At 38.4% G+C, this 24,340-nt stretch overlaps 1 protein-coding gene across 4 annotated transcripts in view; it reads right to left on the bottom strand.

Annotated features, from left to right (window-relative positions):
- The window catches only part of alpha-Spec (alpha spectrin), a 459,851-nt gene that overhangs the window by 367,395 nt on the left and 68,116 nt on the right, over positions 1–24,340 (bottom strand). For all 4 annotated transcript variants that reach the window (XM_067138066.2, XM_067138067.2, XM_067138068.2 and 1 more), the window contains exons 5-6: positions 13,020–13,150; positions 10,681–10,869 (exon numbers count right to left, since the gene is read on the bottom strand). In XM_067138066.2, coding sequence (XP_066994167.1) covers positions 10,681–10,869; positions 13,020–13,150 — 320 coding nt within the window. The remainder of the gene's footprint in view (positions 1–10,680; positions 10,870–13,019; positions 13,151–24,340) is intronic.

Genomic DNA, 24,340 nt, shown 5'->3' with positions numbered 1-24,340 from the left:
AGCGAGCTAACCCTGACTCAGGGTGTGAAGTGTGTTGACACAGATAAGAAGGTAACAAATTATAGTTCCCTGCAAGATTTTAAATAATTCCAATGTTTTATGTTTACTGGGTGTATGAGTACAAGACCTCACATATAATATAATATAATAATGTTAAAAAAGGCAATGAAAAATAGATATTTATTATTCAGCAGGCTTATATTAAATGCATACCGGTAACTAAGATATTGATTATTTAGTATAAATGTAAATATTAAGGTAAATACTCCATAATTTCCGATTGGGTGCTCACTAACTGTTGGGACTCATGATTCAAAGCCTGACGAAAGATCTTAACATTATACCTACACTGAAAGATCAATATGAGCCTGATGAAAATCCGGTTGGTTCGAGTTCTATTTTATTTGACAATTCATTTACCGTATTGGATGATGAATCTACAGTAGGAGCGCCATGCTCCGAGGAGATTGTAACCTCTAAACAGCTGGGACAGATGACACCATACAAGTGGAATCAGTGATTGAAGCCAAGGATAACGTGGAAGTAAATGTACTGACCGAAATATTGTAGACTGCAGCACACCCAAGCACGTTAAAACTACCACAAATGACTAAATATACTATAACCAATTCATTATCACTTACTAATGTTTACGAAACTAATATAAAACCATGTACAAAACGGTATGGAGTGGCGCCTCAAACCGGTATTTGTTGGTATCAGCTCTAACATAAAGGTAACTACAGCACTAGCTGCAGTTACCAGTCGTTGCGGAGATAACTGTGAAGAAGCCAATAACCGTCGTTTCGGAAACTCATTTTAAATGTATCACCATGTTAAGAGACATAACTACACATCTACAGGCAACTGTCATTCCAGAAACCGGCCATTAATGTTAAGGAAAGAAATAACACACATAGGCTTATTGCATAACTCTCACTCAACACAAGACAATTATGCATGGATTTAAAGCCTAAAAACCCACACACAACAAACAAATACTGTACAGTAGATCACTTCACAACAGAAATGAGCTGCCGGCAATTCAGAGCGAGGGACTATACAAGGCTTGTACCAGAGTAACACAAAAGAAGGAAAATGAAGGAAGGCAACAAAGCGATGGCTGTTCTGGCATTGTGATTCCCCCCTACAAATGTATTTATGAAAAAGAAAATGTTATGTAGTTATTTTAACAACTTAAGGGCAAAAATGCCACATCCTTTTTATTTTTCATAACACATTACAAAGTACAGTATAATATCCCTGAATCACGAGGAATTATGGGTGTCTCAGAGGGGGTGTGTTCACTTCCTGTTGGTCCACAAGAGCTGTACTGTTTTCTTAACGTGGAATGATCTATAGTTTGTAGGATTCAGTTCACGCAAAGGTAGAGGGTATAAGACACACCCCTTTGCCCCTGTGAATGGAGCTATAGGACAAGGAGAGTCCAGGGAATGGTGAAATGTGAATGGCCCCCACGAAGGACTTGTGCAAGAAGCTGATGCCTCTGTTTACACGAAGAGGCGATTGACGGGAGGTATGGCAGACAGCTGTTCTTGTTAATTAATCGTTCAGCGCGATGTTGGATTCCTTCTAATTTGTAAAGGTTTGCTGCAGTAGTAAGGTGCCAGGCAGGTAGCCCATAGGTTAGTATAGGTCTGACTAGTGTCATGTAAACCGTCCATATAGCATTCAACTTGCACCCATGGAGGCTTATGTGCATAAAAGCTACAACAGAAATGGAATGAAGAATGGTCCACCAAGGCACCTCCACAAGGGCAAGTCAAACAGCATAATAAAAGGCCCCCGGGATTCTAGCTTCCCCATCAGTTATGGGCCCGATTAAACTAGATATGCACTAATCATGGAAGCTGTGGTGCCTTGGCATATAAATGGGGTTGAAAACCATCAGATGCCTGTGACTGTGGGAATGAGAATAAGAATCTACCGCATCACCTCCGAGTGTCCTATCAGGTGTTACTCAAGAACTTGGATGTACTGTAATTTATACGGGCTGTTGGAAAGAGTCCATCATGGACTTATTTTTCTTTCTTTATTACCTATTGTTTTGTGTTTTATGCAAGTGATACAATTAATAAACAAGTAAATAAATGGATAAATAAATAATGTGCATAAAACTGAGCAACCCAGCAGCTTTGCGTCTCACATCCTATATTTGTGTGTTCTATTTTCTTTTCTACAAGTAGTTTAATCTTTTCTGTACATGATAGTGTTAAAATCTACCTCCTTAAAAAGGCATTTAGTATACTGCTGTATAACTGCATTCATTTAAATCTACTGCTATGAAATATCTGCCAAACAAACAAGACTTTATATACGGTATACTACTTTTCACTTATCAAGTAGAGATGCAGTCATTTCCAGTACAGTAAGTCAATTGTTCACACTTGAAAGCAAAGCCACTACCGAAATTCCACAAACAGAAAAGGAGGACAATCGCTGAGAAATGAATTATTATTATTTAGCGTATGACATTAAAAATAAAAAACACACAATCACAAATTAAATATACAGTACACTATGTAGGTTACAATTTCACCATCAAGCTCTGCAATTAGTCTATGGATTTGGGTCAAGAAAGTCTTTTGGGCTACCCTGATAAGCACTCAGGGGGCACTGTTCCACTATATGATGAACTGTTTGCTTAGGGGCAACGCAGCTACATTCCAGGGAGGGAAGTTTGCCGCATTTATAGACAAATGAGAAATGAAAATAATTATGTACACGATTGTATTTCATCTCAGTGTTTTGAGAGTATAGCAAAATATCTCATTGAGATATTTAACCGTGACAGTAGTCAAGCAGATAGATAACTACGGTAATTTCTTATGCCTGATCGGGCCAGCTCTGGGGCCAGGTTTACCTTGTAGACTTTAAAGAGATGAACAGAGTGAATCAAGACTTGTAAGTACAACTGAGACTCTATAAATGCTATAGATAAATGGATCCAAGTTGGAACAAATACACCAGCTCTGCTATCTTAGCAGTGCAGTAAAATGAGATAGCCAATCTTTAGATCATGATGATGATTCTTATGCTTGTTTAAGGGGCCTAACATCTAGTTAACTGGCCCTTAATCATCTCCAGAAATCACTAGTAGAATACAGAACGGAGCACAGTTTTATCATCTTGTGAGAAAACTTTGGGATTAGCAAGTTCTGTTACGATCAAAATGAATACTCTGCAGAAGCTTCTTTGTACCAGTCATTGCGTAGTCTAGAAACCTGCATCCAAAGAAACAAAAATTTCAGCAGTGGAAAAGAAGTTCTCAAGAAATGTGAATCAGAAAAAAATAAACAAGTGAAACAACCCCTTAGTGAAATCTGTGTCAAAACCAGACTTAAATGGTTCCGTCGTCTCAAAAGAATGGACCCAATAAGAACAGCTAGAGTGTGGACTGAGAAGGAACTCAAAGGCAAAAGAACAAGAGGTCGGCCAAGAAAGAGATGCATCGATCAAATTAGACATGATCTAGCTACGCGAGGTTTGGATTTGTCGCAGGTTATGGAAGAAGACACTTACATGGACAGAAGTGGACAGCACTCATTCTCTAAAACAATGAAACTGGACCTGATTCAAGATGCTGCTGCTGCTGATGACTAGCATGTTATGGGTGAATGTTTACTTCAGAAAACTGGCATTAATGAAATAAATCTAATGGGAACAAAAGAGTGGGGTTCACATATTCAATACAATGTTATAAGATTTTATTATTAATGGGACCAGTTTCGATGCCACAAAATTAGAAAAACATACAATGACAATGTAAGGTAGAAAAAACAATGCATGAAAAGTGTACACTAATCTTATAAATGATAGGAGGAATGACCTGATTAAAAACATGAGCCGTGAACATTAACTTGTAACATTAACCTAAAAGTCCTCTTTTCTAAAAATATAGCACCAATTATCTTTAACTTTTGTGTAAACGTCCTCCTAACAAGAGTTCACTGAATCTTAAAAACTTTGAATGATGTGACTTGATTGACAATGAGCCGAGGACAATAACATATATCACTATCTTGAAAGTCTAACACAATATTTCTTTTTCATGAGACTATTTGTATGAAAGTCTTCTTGATGAACATTCACCGAGTCTTGAAATAAATGGTGCAAATGTTAAGAACTTCCATTAAAAACATTTTGTTTTACCATTGATTGAAAGATCAGTTGTTAAAATAGCTTAACCAGTCTTAAGACACAACAAATTAAAAATATAAAGAGAACATGAAGGAACTTCAAACTCCATTTTTACATGTAAAATGCATGTCTTCCCCAACTTCAGAAATTGTGGCTGGAGTCTGTCTACTAAGTATTCTATAGCAAGTTTTTGCATAAAAATGAGGCGGACGCAGTGTTTTCCCAGGGTGCTAAACGAAGTTCTTGGTTCAAAATGGGACCTCTGGCAGCATGTATGACGTGTGTAATCAGGTGTTAGAGAAATGGTGATCATAAATTAAAATTATTAGCGATAGGGAAATCCAGAAAACCCACTGTTTTAAACGAGAGAATGTACCTTTGCAGTACTACCATCAAAAGGCAGCGTGGATGGACACACAGATATTTAAGGACTGGTTTCACAATCATTTTGTAAAACAAGTGACGGCCTACCTAATTAAGCAGTCACTGCTGATCAAAGCAGTGCTCTTGATTGACAATGCGCCTTCTCATCCACACGAAAGTGAACTTAAAGAAGGTGATACTTACGTGAAATACCTTCCCCCTAATGAAACTTTTCTCCAACCTACGGACCAAGGTGTTATTGCTGCTTTAAAGAACTACAGGTCATCTCTGTTACAGCAACTGGTTGAGGAAGGCATCGATGTTCCAACATTTTGGAAGGACTTCAGTTTGTTGGATGCTCTCCATGCAGTCAATAAGTCATGGGACAAAAGTACTGCTACTACGCTCGCACGATCATGGAAATCTGTTCTAGGTGAAGAGCAAGCATTTGCCGGCTTCAGTGACAATATTTCAAATGGGCAACGTAGTCTCACTACGATGATATCATTACTGAAAAACCTGAATAAATGCCAAGATGCAGAAGAAAGTGACATTATTATGTGGTTAGAGATCGATAAGGACGATTATGGTTTCAGACATGAAGGTGAGGAGGATATTGTACAGAATTTGACGGTTGGTGAGGAAGACAGATTCAAATGATATCGAGTGCGGGAGTGATGCAATGGAAACTCCGAAAGTTTCCCCACGGCATAGCTAGTGTCTCTATAGACACACTTATCTCTTACATAGGAAATAGAGATGAATTTTCATTTTCAGATATTGTTCTCTTGAGAAATGTACGAACCAAAATTAGAAAAAATGAACAATCGTCTAAAAAACAAAAAGTGATTTCATTAGATATGAATGTTGGCATAAACCACATGGCATTTTGTAATTTTTCTCTAATGTGTCTTACAATACAATGTGAAGTGTTATAATTATTATCTGCTTGTTCATAAAATACATTTCATTATTTTAACCTCTGGTTTTGTTTTTACCAGGCTTAAAAACGACTGGATAATTTCCGGTTTTCAATAATTCGCGGAAGTGCGTGCATTAATTACCGCGAATTATCGGAAGTGCACTGTATATAGATGTTCATGGCGGGTGTCCACATGGCGGGTTTTGGATGAAAGCATTGATCATTTGTGTTCAGAGTACACTGGTTCAGGATCACATCACATCTTTCTTCCTGTCTTGTCAGAATCACAGGAATCATTTAACTGTGGGTTATAATAGGGGTCAGATTCACTGTCAATTACTCTGATATGATCTTCTTCAAAGCCATCCTCCAATTCACTGGAAGTCTCCAGTTACTTCTGTGTTATTGCCAGTGTCATCTAATTCTGTCAAAAGTTACAGTATTATGTGGGGGTCATCTGATATTCTCTGGCATCTGAAATACATTTAAATTTTCTGGAGTGGCTTCCCGATTTCAGCATACCTTACAGCTAATGAGAACGTGACAACAAAAGTATGCATTCCGATGCTAATAATGGAATAACGTATGCACTCATTGCTGAAGAGTGCAATAAGCTATTGTTTATTTTTAGAACAAGTTGAATGAATAAATAAATAAATTACTAAACAGCATATAAAACACAAAAGTAACACCGTCACTAAGAATTTGTACTTCAGACGATGGGGTCCCCGTCGAGATGGAAATGAAGTAACGTACGGGGACAACTGACTTAACTGAAGGGTTGTCGAATAGATTGTTTCACCCTGCTCAAATCCCCCTGTGGGTGGGTGCTGTACAATAATAACCCAATATTCCCTACCTGTTGTAAAAGGCACCTAAGTGCCCCCCCCACCAAGGGCTCTGAACTTGGAAGTGTGGGTTGGTGACCACGGGGCCCTTAGCCAAGTCTTGGCATTGCTTCCACTTACTTTGGTCAGGCTCCTCACGTTCATCTATCCTGTCCGACCTCACTTGGCCAACTCTTGCTGTTTTCTGACCCCAGCTGTATTACTTCTGGAGGCCTAGGGATGCATTTTCACACCGTTCAAGGCCCATGTGTTTCTTCAACTGATACCTTCATTTTTCGTAGTGTAGAACCCCTTTCATATTTTACCTTTGATTAGTGTTAACAGAGAATCTCTCTAAATGCATATATGTAATAATAGAGTGGAAAAATGTCCAACAAGGCACACATATCACTGCGGTTAGGGGCATGCAGCTGTAAGCTTGCATTCGGGACACAGTGGGTTCAAACCCCACTGTTGACAGCCCTGAAAATGGTTTAGCATTGTTACCCCATTTTCACAGCAGGCAAATGCTGGGGCTGTACCTTAATTAAAGCCATGGCTGCTTCCCTCCCACTCCTACCCCTTTCTTGTCCCATTGTCGCCATAAGACCTATCTGTGTCGGTGCAACGTAAAAGCCAACTGAAAAAAAAAAAGATTATTTTAGAATTATATGCTGAGGGCTATAAGAGCCCTATTTAGCATGCATATTCTGTTCTGAAATAATAGGTTTTAAGTTTATACAGCACAATACAATAAAGGTTAAACAAAACAATACAGTGCAATAGTACATAACACATTTTAGAGAAGAATATAAAGGCTGAATGTTAGGAAGTACGACATGATTCCACAAAGTTCTTGCAAATAGTTTATAGCCAATTGTGAAGGTACACGATTAGAGAAAAAGAAAACTGTAACACAATGATAATTTACAGTTCACACTACTGCAGGATAGAATTTTCTAATATTCTATGCCGTGATTGTGTCCGCCATCTTAATGCATGGCTATGGAAGGAGGAAGTTAGCCTGGACTAGCCGCGAGTAATGTCACTGCGTTAGAACCCCCACCCCTTGCCGTTGCAGAAAACCAGTCAGAGAAGAGCCAAGCGCGCAAGGCCAGGGCCCTCGGCCACTGTCATCGTCTTGTTACATCGCTGGAGGCCTCCAGGTTGTTTGAAAAACAATGGTCCAATTACACTGAAACATGTAGAAAGTTAAACGCAGAGCTTTTGGATTCCAGAGAACTCCAGGGGTTTCTCCTTGTTCGAAGTATCTGGAAAGCAGGCCGGACGAACACCAGTGGTTCGGTTTGGATTCATAATGCTGACCATGTGTCGCTTTGTAATCTGCAGGCCTTGAGGCTGTGCAGTGGTGGTTTGGTAAGGCAAGGCAATCGGGCTGTGAGTCATGGGGTTCGTTTTGTTTCAAGGGGGTCAAAAGATATAATTTAGTATTTTAAACCTGATGTCAAGAAAAGTTGCTTTTACCATAACCCGCGAGGCCTCGCCGCGCGGTCTTTTCGACCGCACATTCATTTATTCACTTGTAATCTGCAATGAGCTTACATCTCGTCTTGCTCTTGCTTCTCTTATCCTATGCTGGAGAGTTGACAACGCTAGTGCAATAACAGTTAATCTAAATTTGTTGTCCATTGTTACCGGGAGGAAGAAACTCTGACCTAGACAGAAGTTGCGGTCTTTTCCACCGCGCGAGGCCTTGCGTTTGGCGCTGTTCTTTTGTTTGTGTTCCATACTGCGAGTCTTAATAGTTCTTTCTGCGTGTAGTGTTATGTTTCATGTTAGAAAACATGGATCCGAAGGAAATAGAGAGGACTGATCAATTTCTGCGAAGCGTAGAGAAAGAAGACTTAGTGAGCCGAGCTCTTCAACGACAACAGCGTACTGCAAGGCGCTATTTGTTTGAAGATGATGATAGTGATTGTGAACCGTTTGATGACACTACAGCATCTGATGACGAGAATCATTCAGTGAATGAAAGTGAACATGATACGGAAAGTGAGGAGTCTGGCGAATCTGAAGATGATATAGACAAACCTTGCGTGGAGCCTGATCAAGTACCACATCTGCTTGGTAAGGATAATAAAACAAAGTGGGATGCTCATGTAATGTGTAAAACAGGCCGTAAAAGAAAACGGAATATAGTGAAACCTTCTCATTTACCAGGTGCAATAAGGGAGGCAAGACATGTCCAATCTTCATTAGAAGCCTGGCAGTTGTATTTCCCTGACGGTGTACTGGAGGATATTGTAGCATATACTAATCTATGGATTGACAAAAATTGGACTAACTATAGCCAGCCACGTGATGCTGCCAATACAAATATTGTAGAACTCAAGGCTGTAATTGGCCTTCTTTACTTGGCAGGTGTAGTCAAATCAAGACATTTGAACTTGGACTTATGGGCTACAGATGGGGCGGGCGTTGAAGCTTTTCGCCTAACAATGTCCAGAACACTATTCCAGTTTATCTAACGTGCACTCAGGTTTGATGATATAAATGATCGAGGTAACAGGGTGAAAGTTGATAAATTATCTCACATCAGGAAGATCTTTGAGGACTTTGTGACCAGATGCATGAAATATTATTCAATTAGTGAATATCTCACAATAGATGAGATGTTACAGGAGTTTCGTGGCCGTTGCCCATTCACGCAATATAATCCAAATAAGCCGGATAAATACGGCATCAAAGTATTTTCCATGGTAGATGCCAGAACATTTTATACGTATAAAATGGAAGTTTACGTACGAAAACAACCGGAAGGGCCTTATCAAGTTAACAGTGGCAAAAGTGTAGTCGAGAGGCTAGTTCAACCAATTTCCGGGTCTGGACGCAAAATTACCATGGACAATTGGTACACCTCAGTACCACTAGCCGAATCATTGCTCAACGATCACAATCTTACAATCGTGGGAACGATGAAGAAAAATAAACCACAAATTCCTCCAGTTTTTGTTCAAACCAAGCCCCGTAGAGCAAATACTAGCCTGTTTGCGTATAGAGGACAGCAAACACATCTCTCATATGTGCCAAGAAAATACAAAAATGTACTTCTTTCTACGATACATGAAGGAGATAACATAGACCCAGATTCAGGAGAAGCGAACAAAGCCGAGATGCTTACTTTTTATAACCTCACGAAAGAGGGCGTTGATATCGTAGACAGAATGAAGTCTGAATACTCTGTCTCTAGAATCAGCAATCGCTGGCCCCTAACATTATTCTACATGCTTTTGAACATTCCTGCCATCAACAGTTTTATTATTTTTACAGACAGGCCTAACGGAAGTTGCATAAATCGCCGGAAATATTTGAAGGAGCTCTCAATGATGCTACGAAATGGTTACATGATTCATCGTGCATCGAATGACTGCATTGTTCCTGATGTAAAGATGTGTTTGCGTAGCATTTTGGGTATTGAAAAAGAGGACCAACGCCACTAAACTGTAAATCAGACAGACGATGGTCGCTGTGCTTATTGTGACAGAAAGAAGAATCGGAAAACCAAAACTAAACGTGTTTCATGTTCACGTTTCATATGTAAAGAGCACACATGGCCATCATGTGTCCAGAGAAAAATGTTGAAATCGTACAGGAGGAGTGGGATGATGACCAAATTCTTCAGCATTTGCGAGATCTGGCAAGTTCTGAACGGTTTTCCTGTATTGCACTCAGTGGTAAGTTCCGAGATTTGTTTTAAAGCAGGCATAGGTGATAAATTACTAATGACTGGTGCATTGGGACTAGAGTGGGTTTTCATTCTTTAATGTTTATTATTGTTTGCATTTTACATTTCCAGAGTTCAATTTTTAAACATCGGTAGCCATAAGTTCTGACGGACAGATGTTCAAAGTAGTCGATTGAAATGAATATATCTTTATTTTGTGTCTTGTAGAATATTTTCTCAGCTGATTAGACATACATTTGTGTAATAAAGCTATGATATGACATTTCGGTGTATTGTGTTCGAAAAGATAATTTTTTGCATTAAATAATGGCCCATGGATCCCGTGCGGTCGAAAAGACCGTGCGCAAGTTCTGGCAAAAAAATATCACTGCGAGTGCTCCTGGGTTAATGGACACAGAAGTAAATACTGCAGTTATGATACAGTGGAAATTATGTGGATTAGTAACTCTTGCTGTATTCAAATCAGTATTAGAAGGAGGAAAATTGTGGAATGGGACGATGTTGCTAGATGAAAAATCACTCAAAAATACATGAGGGATACTTGCAAACATACAAACTATTGTACACAATTTCAATATATCCTCTAGCAGAGATGGTACACAGAAGTTACCACAAATTTCCCAAAAGGCAGGAGATAAAACAGAACACAGTTTAATGGAAATCATAAATTACCAATTATATGAATGTCTTTGTCAACTAACCTCTTTACGACGATATATAGTATCCCTTTCTGGGTGGCCTTCAAGTACAAGTTTTTCAGCCAGTTCATTAACTTCAGTAACACGATATTCCTGGGAAGCCATATCTTTCTGGAACTCATCAAACTTGCGCTGAAGCACTTCTACATGCTCCAGATCATGGCCAAATTCGTCAGTAGTAACAAAGGTCTCCTAAAAATAAAACAAAACTTGCATGTGTGTTTCCTTAAATACATTACATGTTTGAAGTATAGTACATTTATGAAATAATTAAAATGTGTTAAAATGAGAACAAATTTACCAAATATGTATAAAGTGAATGATAGAAGTGTGAATTTATTTTAATCTAGTATTTTGTGGTTAGCTGGTTTTAATCACCTTCAGAGATATCTACACAAAGTTATACAATTGAAGCACATTTAAAAATGATTGGTATAAACAGATAAAATTTGTATGATTACAATTGTAAAGTAGCATAATCCATTTTTTAATCTCTTCCCTTTCACTGAACTTAATCCACCTTTCTTCTTATCCCACACTTCCCACATCAAGATTGAAGATCAGTGAAGATGGCTCCTCAATGAATGTTAGAAGTCCACCCTCCAGACGAAACTGGGGGAAAATAAATGCGCCCGTCAAAGGCGGAGAAGAAATTAAAGTAGAAAAATAAGAAGAGAGTCTATCTACTTGAAGTCAACATTGTATGAAGATTAAGAGAGTTTCTTCAACCTTTTGTGTTTTAATATTTGTGCTCGTCTTCTTTTCAATTTCTCCCTCTCCAATGCTGACTTGCCATTGTGTTCATCTCATGTCCTCCTATCTTTCTATATAAATGTCTTGATATGTCACTCGTTTGCTCCTTTCCATTACTTATGTGTATCTTGTGGGGTCTCTACGCTCGCATGTGGAGTAGCAATTTCCCAGTCATAAGTTCCCAGAAACTATAACACTTCTGTGATGTACTGACTGAACAGAAGAGGAGAGAGACCTGACAGTGAGCCCAAAGGCAGTTCATTCCTGAGCTGCTTTCACACACACATTATCACCCACAACAACTCAGAAAAATCTATTTCAGAACATTGTTAATGAGATAAGCTGCACTATTGCAGAAAATCACATGCAGGAGAGATATTACAGTACAGTACACAATTCTTTTAGCAATATTTTTATAAGCTGTTCCAGGAATCAGATCGCAAACTTGACCTTTTTAAACGTGTCATGCGTTCTTCAGCTTTCATGTCTTATGCCACACAACAGCCATCCTTTTCAATACTTAATTTTACAAAAAAAAAAAAAAAAAAAAAAAATATATATATATATATATATAGATATTGAAAAATAAAAATTGCATACCCTTATGTCAGAAAATCAATACTGAAGAAAGCATAAATAGAACACTACAATTAAGCTATAGAAATTAAAGTTTTCCCATACAAACCATGGACATTTGCATGTACGTATGTACAATGTACAATTTTTAAGAAAGTACTAACATATTTTTCAAAGAAAAAACATTTTGAAAATATTTTTCTTTGAATTCTACACAGCATAATCTACTTCTCCAGAAGATTTCCATTGTTATTAAGGCCCTTATCACAACCCAGACTATTTTTTGTATGGATTCATCATAGAATGTCACTGCCTGTAAAGAAAACCATGTCTGCACTCCCTTGAGATCATCATCGTAACACTCGCTACCAAAGATCTTCTTTAGGTGAAGTAAAAGATGGAAAACACTTTATGCCAAATCAGAATTGTAGTAGGTGGTGGTGGTTTATGTTTCCAATCAAATGATTGATGAAGTCCTGGGTTAATTGGCTGAATACAGTTTGGCATTGTCATGGAGCAAGACAATTCCATAGCAAAGTACTCCACACCTTCTGTTCTGAACTGAATGATGCAGATTTTGTAGTGCCACAACAGCCATCCTTGGTGACTTGCATTCCAAGACAAGAATTACAACAAGCAAAACACCTCGTCTGTACCAGAAAACCATGCACAAGATCTTCCATGTGGAAACTGTCAATTTCTTCTTCACTGGTGGCATTGAATAAATCCACTCCAAGGATTGCTGCTTTAATACAAGAATGATGTGGGATACCCGCGTTTTGTCTCCTGTAACAGTGTGGTTTAACATATCACCACCTTCCTCAGGCCAAGACACTGTCCATTTGTTTGTTCTTCAGTGAGGTGTTTTGGCATCCATCCTGAAGACAATTCCAAAATCATATATGATCTATCACAATATGATAAAGAACGGACGTTGAATATCGAGGGAAAAGTGGAGAGAGTGACAAAATTGTGTACCGGCTCTCCCTGCAGTAATGTGAATTCCTACATACCTTGTCATTGATCCAAAACATCACTTCATCACACTGACGAAGGAACTGTACCAACACTAGAGCTTGTTGAAGCTTCATGCCCTTCTCAGCCAGTTTTGACAACAGTAGTTCCCACAGACGGTGAAGGTCATCTGAAAGAAATTATAGCAATATTTTCATTTTACATCAAAACAGATCAATAAAAAGCTGGAGGGAATTAAAAAACATGTCTGCAACTGGATGATTTTGGAATGAACAACAACTAGGGTAAAATAACTTATGCATCCATTCTAAAATGAAGTATTAAAAAAATGATCAGTAAGACTACCAACTGAAGATGTACATCAAAGAAAAGATGTGACAGCCATGAGTTGTCATAAGACCTCAAATCACATTTACTGGAGCTCATGATGGACTGGAAATGACCACCATCTAAATGAAAGAATCATAGAAAATATAATTTCCTTGATGTTGTATTACTGATGAAGAGAATATTTATTTATTCATCTACATGTTTGGAGAACAATAATTTTCATTAACAAAAAGTGTATCCACAAGGCAGAATTTATTTTAAAAGTTGCTTTACGTTGCATCGACACAGATAGATCTTCTAGAGACGATTGACAGGAAAGGGCTAGGAGTGGGAAGGAAGTGGCTGTGGCCTTAAGATACAGCCCCAGCATTTGCCTGGTGTAAAAATGGGGAAACCACGGAAAACCATCTTCAGGGCTGCCAACAGTGGGGTTCGAACCCACTATCTTCCGAATACTGGGTACTGGCCTCACTTAAGCGACTGCAGCTATCGAGCTTGGTAACAAGGCAGATTTAACCACATTACTATTCTAAATAGTTTTTCATAAGTTTAAAGAAGTCAATACAGGAATAAGTAACAGCACCTATTATGGTCAAGTTTATCAACACTCAACAGACATGTCAGATGAAAGAATGGAAAACCTATACCCACAATGAACTGGACACAGAGGGAACAACAATGGTCAGTGAATTGTTGAGTATCAGAGACAAATAATCTGGTCATCAAGAAGTAAAATAATTCACATTTAATTATGTGGGCTACAACACAGAGACAATATCCCTATCAAGATCAAGGTCGCACTGTACGAAATAGTTTGGTTTGACAGAAGGCAGTTTCGGTTTAGGATAGGCATAGGTTACTCAGCGAGGCTCAACTTGAAGGATTCCAGCAAGATACAGCAGATATTTTAGATCCACAAGATCAAACTGTATCGCTACTGACCGATGCAAAGCTTTTGACAAGGTAGATCATTGGAGATAACTGACAAAAATGAGGGCTGTTAGACTAAAGAGTGGTTGAATGCGTAGCTACATTTCTAGAAAATAGAACTCTGAAAATTAGAGTAGGTAAAGCCTTATCTGATCCCGTAATGATTAAAAGGGGGTTCCCTCAGGGCAGTATTATTGGACCTTTGTTTTCATAGGTAAGGTTATTTGCAGATCATGTTATACGGTATAGAGTAGCAAATAAGTTACAGGATTATGAGCAACTACAAAAGAAGACCTTGCCAATGTTGAGAGATGGACAGCAGACAGTGGTATAATGGTAAGTGGGATGAAAAGTTAGGCTGCAAGTTTTACCAAGAGGAAAAGTTGTCTTAACTTTTAATTACTGTGTTGATGAGGTGACAGTACTTCATGGGGATCACTGTAGGTACCTAGGTCTTCGATGGGGTAGTCACTTTAACAAGGTTCCAAGAAAGGATACAGATCTCTTCACATGATTATGAGGGTATTTAAGGGCTGTAGCAAGGATGTAAAGAAGAGCATGTATAAGTCTCTGGCAAGACCCCAATTAGAGTATGGTTCCAGTGTATGAGAGCCATACCAGGATTACTCTATATGAGAAATGGAAAAGATCAAAAGGAAAGCAGCACAATTTGTTCTTGGTGATATCCGACAAGAGAGCAGTGTTATGCAAATGTTTCAAACTTCGGACTGGGAAAACTTGGAGTAAGGAGACAAGCTACTTGACTATGCAGTATATTCTGAGCTGTTATGGAATGACATTAGTAGACAAATAAGTTTGGGTGGAGTTTTTAAAGTTGGAAAGATAATATGAAAAAGTTGGAATTCTAGAGGACAAATTGACGCAAATATTCATTTATAGAATGAGTAACAAGGGATTGGAATAATTTATCAAAGTAAACGTTCAATAACTTTCCAAGTTCTCTGAAAACATTTAAGAAAACAACTGATAGAAGATCTACCGCCAGGGCGATAGCACTAAATGCAGATTGCTGATGACTGACAGTTGCAATACAACACTGACTAATCACTTGAAGCTCTATGTTCTGCCACAGATAAATCAGACACGCAGTGATGAACAGGGCCAATGACAATTGAAAAGTGGCATTTCAAAGAAGAAGGCTGATGTAGCATGTATAATGCAGTTTTATTTTACCTCAATTGCAGAAACTTGGATGGAAATGGTAGAGGCTGCTCACAAAGCTGCACATTCCATTCTTTGACCAAGGAAACCAGAAAGGCAAAAATCCGACAAAGATATGTGATTTTGGGTCGGTGGGGTAAAGGAAGTGGAGCAAATGAAAAAAAAAAAAACAGTAACCTGAGCTTCTCTATGACAAAACACTGCTCTATCTTGCTTTCCTGGGCCTTGAAAAAGTATTCTATTGTAAGCCATATTACCTGGTTAGGTAGCAATTCAACTACAGTGTTCTGGAGTGCCTTGATAGCTGGGTTCAATTCCTTATACAGTGTCAGGAAAAATGATCAAACTGCTGACGGAATGTCATAACTGTAATTACAGCTGATGGTTACCAGGGAGTGTTCTCATCACCACTTCTGTTTCTCCCTGCAAAGGACATTGCTGTGGCAGAACTGAACTAGCCTCCTCAGTCCTGGCGTCTACTATAGGAGACGCTAAACTATATCGTTTCAGATTCCTGTCACTTAAATGGTATTGGTTGTTATTCATTTGGAAGCAGTTCATGTGTTGGCTAAAAGATTGCTCTTCATGCTGGATTTAAGAAATGGGAGGGAACTACAACATAGCAGCTTACAAGCGACATACAAAATGGCAGATCTCAAGAGTAGGCTACGCACACGTATTGCTCCATGTAAGTTACTTTTCCACCTCACATTTTCCACATATAAAATGAGGAAGTTTTATTTCTAAGAAATGTAAACCCCAGTAATTTGGGGATCTACAATAAGATTGACTTGGAGTCCAAGTTTATGTATCCTATAGGCAACACTGCGTTCGAAAGCAATACGTATATTTTTTTAAACAGTCCATAAATTTGATAAACACAAAATTCCATGGCAATATCTTTCTTGCTATGTAATAACATGAATAATGTATTCATATGCTTAAGCACCAAGCTATGGGAAGGGGTTGGGGAGCAAGTGAACTAAGGCAAGAACTAACCACACACAACCCTTTTCCCTCAACTGTTGTTTTATTTTAGGGATGGCAACAAAGGCTGAATCATCATAAATGTTAATACAAAAATAATTACAAACAAAACTAACTTTGCTAGTGAGTGTGCCAGCAGTAAGATTTAAGTACAAAGAAAAAAGTGCACACTAACTGCAGGGACTGTAAGGACACAAACAAATACTGAAATATTACTGCGCTATCCTACAAAGGAGGCTTGGAGTGGTTTCTCAAAAGCGCACTAGCTGCCAGCATCTTGGAAAGGTGTAGCAATGAAATTGATGAGCCCGCTGCTACACTGGGGCAAAACTCTGGTAATTTCATGATTGAAAAGGCCTAAAGATCTTACATATTTTTAAATAATGAAATATTACTGACTGGTATTAGTCTAGTTTTCATGTACTCTAGTATGTTTTAGAACACTGTGGATGGGAGATGAGTTAACTCTTCTTCACGAAACTCGTATGTTCGGTAAGATCTGTCAAAACTTCTGAAACTAGCTGGCGGTCAAGTTTTACTACAATCTCGGTGTTGAAGCTTTTGTGTTATTCTATACTAGCTTTGCTTTACGTTCTGTTTTATGATTCATTTGCTACGTTTTCTGACCTCATTTACATCGTTCAAGGAGCCATGTGGTAGGTAAGATGGTACTTCCCAGACACAGAAGAGATTTTTAATTAATTATATACGGGTAAGTAACCAGACTGCCCCAGTGATGTTGAAAGCTATTCTGACAAAAGTACCCCGGTTGATAATAATGATGTACGCCTTCCAAAACATGAAGTTGGGGTGGTCGAAAACGAGGCTGAAAGTAATGTTGTGAGTGTAAATGGATGTATATGTCTATTTCTTCTGATGAACGGTCAATTACTAAAAGCGCCGCACTCTACCACTGGACCATCTCAATCTCAACTATTTCTGGGACGAGAACTTCAGACACATCTCAACGCGGTAATATCCGAAGACATTCGAATTAGAGTCTGTGAAAAACAGAAATGGACTCAACATTCTGCACACTCGAAGCGGGACAGTCCGTTTACTTCCTGTCTGGCAACTCGAACCTGGACAAGTGGCTTCCTGGTAACATTGCAGCCCGAATCGGAGATCTACATTATGAGATTAACCACCAGGGAAATGAATAAAGTGCCACATCAACCAAATTAGGCCATTTCCAGGGACACAGCCAAACAAAGAGGAACCGACCTGTGATGAACCTGCCGAAATTCCACCTAGGCCACGATGTGTTCGGTTGTTCCAGGCACCAGCTACTGCAGCACAAGCCGTGGGGATGCAGCATGTGATTCATGGAAACCAAACAGCAACACTAGCTACACCAGCTACCTGAGTTATACCATGCAAATCTACTTGCACACATTGCAGACCAGGAAGATTTTCACCACAGGCATAACTAGCACAATTTAAAAGAGGGAGAAAATGTTGTGTATTTAAGCTCTGTGTTACAAAGGTGATTTCACACTCAACAGTTGGTTATTTTATTTAATCGTATGGTGATTTTATACATTATATATATATACATACACAAGGCAAAATCAAACTCTAAAGTCCATCCTCCTCAGCCCTTCAAATAAACCAGGTGTGAGAGCGAACAAATCATCAGGAGTGCCAGGGTACGAATGAAGAGGGCAACGTTGGACCAAGTGCGCAATCATCTGTTCTTCCAGGTTACAATCACACATTTGTGGACTGATCCAACCCCACTTGTACCCGAAATAATTGCAACAGCCATGTCCTAAGAGTGGTGGACACAGACACTTGCAGCTGCTAACAACGAGTTCCGTTTTCTCCGTGCTTAATTGTAGTTTTATCCTCTAAATACATGGATTCCCTAATCAGTTTATGTCATTTATCAACCCACAAAGACAAAATAAAAAAAAACATGTACTACTTGTAAACTGAATTTGCTAAAGACAAAATAAAAAAGTATCGATTAGGTGGAACAATTTCTCTGCTTGATTTATTGATTAATTTATCGATGTGGGTCATGAAGTCGATGGTTTGCAATGACCAGAGATTGTTACTTCCTAATAAGACAATTAGAAATTAGTTAACGCAGTAACTTAAGGATGAGAAAGAGCACAACAAATTTTGGAAGGTCAGATCCATAGTGTCCTCATGGCTTGCCTATAAAAACTCCGCAGCGAAAATGCCTAGATAGATGAACAAATCATTCCTTTCTGGGGGCATGTTCCCGGCAGTAAGTACGTGAAAGGAAAACCAAACCCTTGAGCTTTAAAGATGTTTGTTGCTGCAACACCTGAAGGAATCCTGCTAGATTTATTTTTATATGAGGGACATAACCACACCATAACATAAGACGAAGAAGCTGGGTGGAAAATCTGTAATACATATAACTGAAAATTTAAAGGAAGATAGTGTTTTATATATGGATCGGTATTTTACTTCCGTTCAATTGTTACACATGCTGCATTTCCACGCCAAGTGTCAGGGTAGAGGTACTTTACAGAAAAGCCGCACCCTATCCACTGTTTCAAAACAGACCAGAAAACGATACATCTTGGGCAAGGAACATCGGATCAGCTTGTGAGGAATGATGGACAGATAAGGAGGAAAATGGTTCGATAATAAGCCTGTGATAATGGCTTTATCATGCAATAGAGTGGCTGAAGAGGATGAATGCAGGTGATGGTAAAGAAAAGACGAAGCCTACATTATGATGAAGCGACCACCCGTTGTGTGGAAGTATATTATCTTCATGAGCGGAGTAGACTCTTGGTTAAGACAACCAGCTACTATTGAATATTTTTCGGCATACACAAGAGGACTGTCAAGAGTTATGTAGCATATGTTAGATTTTACTATCGCTGCGAACTAGACTGAATATCGCCGAGGCCAGCAGGTTCTAGTAATGCTCAAGGAAAGACATTTTAGACCTTCTGAGCTTCCGTATTACAACTGAGGAGTACTTGATGGATAACGATACACCTACAAGTTTATCGGAATATGAACCAGAGGATGTACTACCAACCAAGGAAAACGTTCCACATCCATTTCATCACCAGAGGAGAAAAGGAGCTCTCCACTTGCCTGAAATTCCCATGCCAGCGAGAAAAATCCACTGCCATCTGCCATGCAACTTCAACTAAAATTAGATGTTTATCTCTGTTGCTTAGAAGGAAGGGAGAGATTCAAGTTATATCAAACTGTAAAATTGCATCAGAAAGTGATACAACTGCCGCTAAACAGCTTTAACTGAATTGAAAAATATCCTGTTTTGTCTTTCTTTTAAACGTTCTGGTTTAATGCAATGTGCGTTAATGCAATAAAAATACTTTTTACACAATTAGCATAGACGAGCATTCCAAATTTCATTACTTTGTATATATTTTACTACTCTCTTCTTTTATGACCACATGGGATCACTTTAGTCAGTCCGTCGTTTAGGTCTCTTTGAAGGGACTGTTCGGGCTTTGCATTCATTCCAGTACTTCTTCAGACGCTCCGATCTTCGTGCCCTTTCCTCAGTTGAAAATGTGCGTGTTGTTGGTTTGTTTTGTGTAAGAGTAAAGCGGAGATTTGTATTCAATTTTATCTTTTTTTTTTATTTTTTTTTTATTTTTTTTTTTGCAAGTTGTTTTAAGTCGCACCGACACAGATAGGTCTTATGGCGACGATGGGACAGGGAAGGGCTAGGAGTGGGAAGGAAGCGGCCGTGGCCTTAAGGTTGGGAAACCACGGAAAACCATTTTCAGGGCTGCCGACAGTGGGGTTCGAACCTACTATCTCCCGAATACTGGATACTGACCGCACTTAAGCGACTGCAGCTATCAAGCTCTGTATTTTTTTAAATCTTATTTGTGGTGTCTTCTGTTGTAAGGCCTATTTCCTTCAGATCGTCTCTTACTTCTCTGATCCATTTACATCCTGTTGTGGTATTTTTTGAGACGACATTGTGTTGTACTAGTTGTTTCAGAAGTCTCGAATCCTGCATTCTCACGATATATCCAAAGAATCCAGTCTCCTCTTACACATAGTATCTGTAATGGGTTCTAGCTCTTCGTACACGACTTTGTTAGGTATTAACCGCCACTGTCCATCTTTCTGGTATTTTTTGTTGATGCAGGTTCTTCCAATCCTCCTTTCAATTTTCTGAAGTCTGTCAGTCCTTGATTGTTTATTCAGGTAAAAGAGTGTTTCTGCTGCATATGTAGCTTCCGGTTTTATAACTGTGTTGTAGCGTTTTAATTTTGTATTTATTGACAGACATTTCTTTTTGTAGATAGATATCCCATGTTAATTTTTTTTTTTTTTTTTTTTTTTGCTTTAGCTAATCTGTTTGTTCTTATTTGGATTGAGATTTTTTCATTTAGGTTATGTGTTATTACTTCTCCAAGATATTTAAATTGAGTTACTATTTTGATTTTATTACCATTTATGGTAACTTCTTTTAGCTGCATTGATTTTTGGGGCATAATTTGTTTTTTCAAATGATATTTTGAGGCCACCTTTATTTGCAATGTTTTGAAGTTCTGATATCTGGGTTTTTGCTTCTTTTATGTCCACTGCTAGTAATGCTAAATCGTCAGCAAAACCCAGGCAATTTGTTTTGATTTTTCGGCCAATCTTTATTTTGGGGGGACATTTCCTAAACCATTCCCTCATTACCATTTCTAGAGCACAGTTAAATAATAGTGGTGAGAGCCCATCTCCCTGCCGTAGTCCAGTTTTAATTTCAAATGTCTCTGATGTTTCACCCCTAAACTTCACTTTTGATTTGGTGTTGGTTGAGAGTCAATTTTATCATGTTTATTAATTTGGGGTGTAGTCCAAGGTGTCTTAAAATTTTAAACAGAGATTTTCTGTGGATGCAATCATAAGCTTTTACTACTCTGTTCATAACAAAAATAATGGTAATTTGATGCATTTAAATATCAGATTTGGCCTTTCTAGAAGTGTTTTGAATTTACAATTGTATGTAACGTGTAACAATGTAAAATAAATAGAATACAACACAGCTTTGAAAAATTATGTTAGTACTGAACTGTATAGCATTGAATCGTGATGTTGCCTATAGAATAAGTTATTTTATGGCAACTTCTCCTTGAAGAAAAAACTATGCATCCTGAATATAGTGGTAATTGTGGTGAAAATATCCAAAATGCTCAAATTTTGGGAAACTTTTTTTTTTTTTTTTTTTTTCAGGACTGAGGAGGGTAGACCCTTCTAAACACTAATGTCGTACTACCTGCCTAAGAGACGATCTCCAACGCAAACTCGAAAACTGAATTGTAAATTGGTGCAAAACTGGTTGCAACTAAACACAAAATTGAATATATACATGAAACTGGAGGAAGTCGAAGTTGAGCGAAGTTCAAATATCCTGATTGTACAATTGTGGATAATGGCCAACTTATCAAAGAGGGAACGTTAAGATTACTGCAGCCAAGATGAAATGATCTACAATAGGCATTACATGAAGACCACATGAAATCCAATGATTTATCAGACCATTGTCTGTCATGTTGAGCTCTACGGTACCAACCATTGATCAACTATAAAAGAGCCAGAATGTTGACTAATAAGGGAAGTAATCAAGCTAAAACGCTCTGATCAAAATTAAACTCAGAAGACAGGCAGCAGAGAGGATGTACTCTACTCAAGTGAAAAAAGAGGACCAAATGAATTTCTAGTGCCAGTATTATAATATCAATCACATGAAAAGCAGGCACATGTCAATGCGTATGCAATGAAGGAGCAGAGCCAGAAGTTAATACAATTCTTCAACAAGGTTTGGACTGCTTTACCATCTGAACAGCGTACACAATATATATGTCAGCGACATAAATCCCATAGTGTACACTGATTAAAAAGAAACATAACTGTAACCAAGTGACATGGAATATACTACATATATTTGTAGTTCTGAAAATTAATATATCTGATATATTGTTTAGGCCATCAGTCCATATAGACTGACTTGATACAGCTGTCCATGTCATGTTATCCTGTGCTAACCTTTTCATTTATATGTAACTACTATATCCTACTTTATTATTTTTTTTTTAACAATGGGCTCTTTACGTTGCACCGACACAGATAGGTCTTTTGGCAACGAAGGGGATAGGAAAGGCCTAGGAATGGAAAGTAAGCGGCCGTGGCCTTAATTAAGGTACAGACCCAGCATTTGCCTGGTGTGAAAATGGGAAACCACAGAAAACAACCTTCAGGGCTGCCGACAGTGGGGTTCGAACCCACTATCTCACGGATGCAAGCTCACAGCTGCGCGCCCCTAACCGCACGGCCAACTCGCCCGGTACATCCTACATCTCCTCTAATCTGCTTGTCATATTCATATCTTGGTCTATCCCTACCATTCTTACCATCTACACTTCTGTCAAAAACAAACTGAACAAGTCCTGGGTGACTTAAGATGTATCCTAAAATTCTGTCTCTTCTTCTGGTCAAATTTAGCCAAATCCTCCTCTCACCAAATCTATTTAGTACCACTTCATTCATGATTCTATCTACCTATTTCACATTCAGCATTCTTCTGTAACCTCACATTTTAATAATTTATACTCACTTTCTCTCCAAGCCAGTTATCATTCATGTTCCAATTCCACACAATGCCACGCTCCACACAAAAGTCTTCAAAAACATCCAATTGAAGTGTCTGAAGTGAGCAAATTTCTTTTACTTAAGGAAGGCCTTCCATGCTTGTGCTAGTCTGCATATTATGTCCTTACTTTTGCCATCATTAAGTTATTTTGCTACCAAAGTGACCATATTCACCTACATTCTTTAAGACTTCCTTAATCTAATACTCCCTGCATCACCACACTTTGTTCAAGTGCACTTCACAAGTTTAATAATAATAATAACAATAATAATAATAATAATAATAATAATAATAATAATAATAATAATAATAATAATAATAACAATAATATTTTGCTTTAAATCCCACTAACTACTTTTACGGTTTTCGGAGACGCCGAGGTGCCGGAATGTAGTCCAACAGGAGTTCTCTTACGTGCCAATAAATCTACCGACACGAGGCTGACGTATTTTAGCACCTTCAAATACCACCGGACTTAGTAAGGAGCGAACCTGCCAAGTTCGGGTCTGAAGGCCAGCGCCTCTACCAGCTGAACCATTTAATTTAGCCCGGCATTCCACAACTTTTGTATTGCACTTCATTATTTTCATCTTTTACTACTCCTCCAAGACTGTCCATACCATTCAGTAATTTTTTCACTCGAATAAAATAACACAATCTTGTCTCAAAAAATACCACAACAGGATGTAAATGGATCAGAGAAGCATCTGAAGGAAATAGGCCTTACAACAGAAGACACCACAAATAAGATAAAATTTAATACAAAACTAAAGAATACAAACCTCTACTTTACCCTTATACAAAACAAACCAACAACACGCATATTTTCAACTGAGGAAAGGGCACGAAGATTGGAGCGTCTGAAGAAGTACTGGGAGGACCGCAAAGCCCGAACAATCCCTTCAAAGAGACCTGAACGACGGACTGACTAGTGATCCTATGCAATCATAAAAGAAGAAGCTGATCCTGACCACCTTCAGAATATGAAACAGCTTGGTCCAATCAACATTACTGAATGCTTTTTCTAGATCTACGAATGCCTTGTATGTGGGCTTGTCCTTAATTCGGTCCTCGAAGATCAGATACATATTCAGGATTTCTTCATGTGTTCCTGCAATTCTTCTGAAGCCTAATTGATCTTCTCCCAACTCAGCTTAACTTGTCTTATTGTCTTACCATTTTTCTGCGATTGTTAAAATTTTGCAGGTTTGAGATACCAAAATTCTGGTGTGATAGTTTTCACATTTGTCAGCACCTGCTTTCTTGGGAATAGGTATAACAAGATTCTAGCTAAAATAGGATGACACTTCT

This window comes from Anabrus simplex, chromosome 1 (genome assembly GCF_040414725.1).
Source record: "Anabrus simplex isolate iqAnaSimp1 chromosome 1, ASM4041472v1, whole genome shotgun sequence".
Lineage (NCBI taxonomy): Eukaryota > Metazoa > Arthropoda > Insecta > Orthoptera > Tettigoniidae > Anabrus > Anabrus simplex.
Note: the sequence above shows the minus strand (reverse complement) of the source record. Positions and strands in the feature narration are given on the sequence as shown.